The sequence below is a fragment of the Apium graveolens genome, chromosome 5, assembly GCF_009905375.1.
Source record: "Apium graveolens cultivar Ventura chromosome 5, ASM990537v1, whole genome shotgun sequence".
In the NCBI taxonomy this organism is placed as follows: Eukaryota; Viridiplantae; Streptophyta; class Magnoliopsida; order Apiales; family Apiaceae; genus Apium; species Apium graveolens.
The window spans coordinates 38620296-38625329 of record NC_133651.1 but is presented as its reverse complement, the minus strand read 5'-3'; the positions used below and the strand labels follow the sequence as shown (position 1 = coordinate 38625329).

Here is a 5034-nt window from a genome sequence, read left to right as displayed (position 1 = left end):
TTTCAAGCTGCAGAAGAAAGCTGTTGTTGGTGGGTCCGGATCCAACGCTTCTGCGGAGGAGAGATCCTAAAGCAATGCAGTGTCGAAGCCGGAGGTTGATGTTACTGAGAGGGCTCCAGAGAGGGATGTTGAGCTGGAGGTTGGTGATGAGTTTGAGAACCTTGAGGATCTTGGGCCTATTGGAGAAGTTCCGGGTGTTGAGTCCGGACGAAAAAAGAAGAGGCTCCGGACACTTGGGACAAAATCTCCCCGGGCTGAGAATTTCGAAGCTGGTTCTGGGTCCGGAGCTGGTAAGGGAAAAGGCTTTGAAGATGAAGGTCCGAATGCAGGTAGTCCGGAGCTGGAAGTTAAATTTGCTCGCTTCATGGCCGGAATTTCTTCGGAGGCTGATTGGAAGAAGATGAACCTGGCCGGATTCGATGCTACTATAAAGGAATGTTCTCGGGTCTTAGGTCAGGTATATTGTCTAAATGTTCTTTTTTGTTCTGTTCATTTGCCTTGGAATAGTTTTCTAAGTAATCTATTTTTTGCATATTGGTGGCTATATGGCTGCATCTGCTTCTCTGGCCTATAATGAGCTTAAGGATGCTCGGACTACTATTGCTGATAAGGACACTGAGATTGGTTAGCTCCGGGAGTAGATCATTGTTAAGGATACTTCTCTGTCCGGACTGAACAAGCACCTTACTGATGTCACTACCCGGGCTGAAAATGCTGAGAAGGAGGTTTTTGATCTTAAGTCCGAACTAGGTGAGCTCCGGAGGCAGATGTCCGCTGTGAGGTCGGAAGCTGAACTTATTGAAGAGTTTAAGAGATCTGAGGAATATGATAAGGCCATGGCCAATGCTGGTGCTCCGGAGATTGCTCGTTGCTGGTAGGTTGCGGAAAGACATATTAAGACCGATCCGGAGGCCAACTGGGACAGCTTTGTTAACGAGTTTATCAAGGCGAAGGAAGATATAGAGCTTGGATTGGGTGAGCCGGAGCCGTTCGATGGCCCTTACCTCAGCTTCCTTCCTCCTAATGCTCCGGGGTCTTGATTTGTTCTTATTTGTAACTTTGATTTTGCCTTAAGACTTTTGATACTTTGCCGTTTGTAATATTTGTACTTGGCTCCGGCCTTATTCTGGTCCGGATACTATTTTAATATTTGCTTTTATTGCTGCTATTTTGCTTTGCTATTGTAGTTTGTTTTTGCCTTAGAAAGTTTTTTTTAAGTTGTAGTTTGCTCTAGTCCTGACTGATAGTTTGTCCGGAATAGTGGTTAGGTTTTTTACTTAGAAGATTAGTTCTAAGTAAAAATGATTGCACTAGTCCTAACTAATAGCTTGTCCGGACTAGTGGTGGCTTTTTAGTTAAAAAATTAATTCTAAGTAAAAATGGTTGCACTAGTCCTGACTAATAGCTTGTCCGGGCTAGTGGTGGCTTTTTAGTTAGAAAATTAATTCTAAGTACAAATGGTTGCTCTAGTCCTGACTAATAGCTTGTCCGGACTAGCGGTTGCTTTTTAGTTAGAAAATTAATTCAAAGTAAAAATGGTTGCTCTAGTCCTGACTAATAGCTTATTCGGACTAATGATTGTTTTTTAGTTAGAAAATTAATTCTAAGTACAAATGGTTGCTCTAGTCCTGACTAATAGCTTGTCCGGACTAGCGGTTGCTTTTTAGTTAGAAAATTTAATTCTAAGTAAAAATGGTTGCTCTAGTCCTGACTAATAGCTTGTCCGGACTAGTGGTTGTTTTTCAGTTAGAAAATTAATTTTAAGTAAAAATGGTTGCACTAGTCCCGACTAATAGCTTGTCCGGACTAGGGGTTAGCTTGATAAATGTACATAGGAAATAGTTTTCATTAATCATTCATACAAAATATAAGGAGAAACAAATTGGTTGCTTGTCATATTGGCTACAAAATTTTGGTTGCTTTGTTTGTTCTCCTACTGGTAGAATTTTCTTAGCCTTAGTCCATACCAAGTATTTGGGACTTCTGAGCCATCCATGTTCAAGAGTTTGTAGGTTCCTGGCCTCAGGACTTCTTTAACCTTGTATGGTCCTTCCCATTTGGGCATTAGCTTTTCAGTGTTTGTGGGGTCTGATGCTTCTGTGTCTCAGAGGACTAAGTCTCCAACTTGGAAGTTTTTGACTCTGGACTTCTTACTGAAGTGCTCTCTTATTTTTTCCTTGTATTTTTCCATCCTTTCTACAGCTTGGTCCCGGACCTCGTCAATTAGCTCCATGTTTGTTCTGAGTCCTTCTTCATTTGCTTCTTCTTCAAAGTTTATTGCTCTATGAGAAGGAGATCCCACTTCAATAGGAAGCATTGCTTCTGTGCCATAAGCCAGTTTGAATAGAGTGTCTCCTGTGCTTTTCCCGGGGCTTGTCCTGTAGGACCATAGTATGCTTGGTAGTTCTTCTAGCCATTTGCTTTTGCTTTCTTTGAGTCTCTTTTCAATACCCCGGAGCAGGATTCTTTTAGTAACTTCTACTTGGCCGTTTTCTTGGGGATATGCTACTGATGACTTCTTGTGCTTGATTTCACGCTCTTGAAGGTAGGACTCAAATTCTGCTCGATGAATTGGGGCCCAATGTCTGATATTAGGACTCGTGGTATCCCGAACCTCATCAAAATATTATCCATAAACTTTATACAATCTTGCTGAATGATTGTTCTCATTGCTTTTGCTTCAACCCATTTGGTCATGTAGTCAATTGAGACTAACAAGTACCTGAGATCTTCTTTGGCCTGGGGAAAGGATCCCATGATATCAATACCCCAGACGGCAAAGGGGATCGGTGACAGGACTGAGGAGGGTAGGACTGGGTTGATCCGGGACACATTGCTGAAGAGTTAGCATTCCTTGCATTTTTTTCATGAACTCTATTGCGTCCTGATGAATAGTTGGCCAGTAGTAGCCTTGTCTTATGATCTTATGAGCTAGGGACTTTGCAGACATGTGATCTCCGCATATCCCTTCATGCACTTCTGTCAAACAATATTTTGCTTCTTTCAGGCCGACACATTTCAGGATAGGAGATGAGAAAGTCTTGCGGTAGAGTAGTCCTTCTTCGATGAAGAACTTGGCTGCTTTTGCTTTTAACCTTTGGGTTTTTCCTTTGTCTTCAGGGAGCTCTCCTTTATCTAAGTAGTTGATGAAGGGAGTCATCCAGATCTGGTTGCTTTCGATCTCCAAGATTTCTCCGGATTCAATAGATGGTTTGTGGAGTTCTTCAAAGTAAACTGAGCAGTCCAGATCTGATGAGTTCCGGACTAATTTGGATAGAATATCTGCTTCTTCATTTTCTTCTCGATATATTTGAAGAACTTGATGGTTTGGTATTGAGGCTAAGTAATTTTGAACCAGTGCTTGGTACTTCGCCAGAATAGGGTCCTTTGCTATATATTCTCCATTTGTTTGCTTGACCACTATCTGGGAGTTGCTGTAGATTTTTTAGTCCTGGACACTCAGAGTCCTGGATAGCTTTAGTCCTGCAATCAATGCCTCATATTCTGCCTGATTGTTTGTTGCGGGGAAGCCGAAAGCAATACACACATGCAAACACATATCCTCATTCTAAACACAAACCCTTTTGTTTTCATGAAAACCGAACTCAAAAACCACCAAACCCAACTTTCATTTTTCTCAAGAACTTGAAAATAGCTACATGCATGAATGAATACAAGTAGATATCTCTATTTCTCACACAATCAAGGTTCTATACCCGAAAATTAATGAAGAACAAGTGAGAGAGAGTGAAGAGAGAGAGTGTACTGAGAGAGAGAGAAAGATAGAGAGAGAAAATCTGAGAGAGGGAGAGAAAGAAATGAGAGAAAAGAGAGAAAGAAGGGAGGGCTCGGAACAAAAAAAAAAGAAAGAAAAAGGAGGTGGGGTGGTTTTATATTACCAAGGGAGGGTAATATAGTAATTAGGTTATTCTATGTTTTGATTCTCTTTTTATCCTTAAAAGAAAATAGAGTTGATCTGCAAATACTTCTCTCGGAAAGATGAATTTGTTTTGAATAAAAATCTTTAACACGTAGATCTCAAAATTAGCTTTCCAACCATTACTCATAATAGATTTTTGAGCGAACGGTTGATTTTATATGATTTTTACAAGTTTGTGCTAGTAATAACACTTTTCCACTTAAAAATCAATTTAAAATGCAACGATCTCCAAATAAATCCGTCCATCATTTTTAGAAAGTCTATAGGATTATTACGAAGATAACAAAATAATTCCCGTGTCTTTATCTTACTCACATAATTTTATAAAAATACGCGAAGGTTAAATAAACCTTTATTTAAATCACATAATTTCATTAAATTCATAAAAATGTCACAAAGCACATAGTCATGCACACAGAAAAGCAACCACACATGTACAATCACATAACGACTCAGGTCTGATCACAGCATTTATTCTTCTTTAATCTTTATCCCCTTTTTACGCGTACCGGGTCACGTTCAGCCTGACGGCCCGACGCTCAGCGTTTCGATTACGCTTCTCATTATCTTTATTAATCGACACGTCACTTAGGAAGAAATACTTTATTTACACATTCATTTCATTCAATCACACATAATTCACATTTTATATTCTTTAACTCCTTATTGGAACGGGTTCCTTTCTACGTGACAGCCCGACGACACAGCTTAACTCTTAAGCTGACTCTTTAAATTGGAATGTTTTTATTTACGCTCCTATATTCTAATATACAGAAAAGATAATTAATCAGCACTTAGTTACATAATTATAATCACATCACATAAAGCATACTTTATTGACTTAATTACGTCGCAAAATTCTCAGTCGTCACATTAACTATTGAACTCGAGCAACTTATCTTTAGCCTTTCTGAAATGGTTATAAGAAAAGAAAGGGTGAGCAACAATGCTCAGCAAGTACCAATATAGCAACAATAATAGTTTATCAAGAATTCATAAGCTTGGAATATTAAACAAAAGATTCATCAATCTTTGAATCAACTGAAAACTAGGAAATTCAATCATTCGAAAGAATTATAGAAGTGGACTTATCT

The 5034-nt window shown here is 39.3% G+C and overlaps 1 protein-coding gene across 1 annotated transcript; it reads right to left on the bottom strand.

The window, feature by feature from the left end:
- Positions 1-2761: 2761 nt before the first annotated feature.
- On the bottom strand, positions 2762-3160 carry LOC141659984 (uncharacterized). Its single transcript, XM_074466935.1, has one exon. It carries the CDS (start codon positions 3158-3160, stop codon positions 2762-2764), a length of 399 nt encoding a protein of 132 aa, XP_074323036.1.
- Positions 3161-5034: the final 1874 nt, after the last annotated feature.

Coding starts and splice junctions, on each gene's coding strand:
- LOC141659984 (XM_074466935.1), bottom strand. CDS start 3,160: ATGACTCCCTTCATCAACTACTTAGATAAAGGAGAGCTCCCTGAAGAC.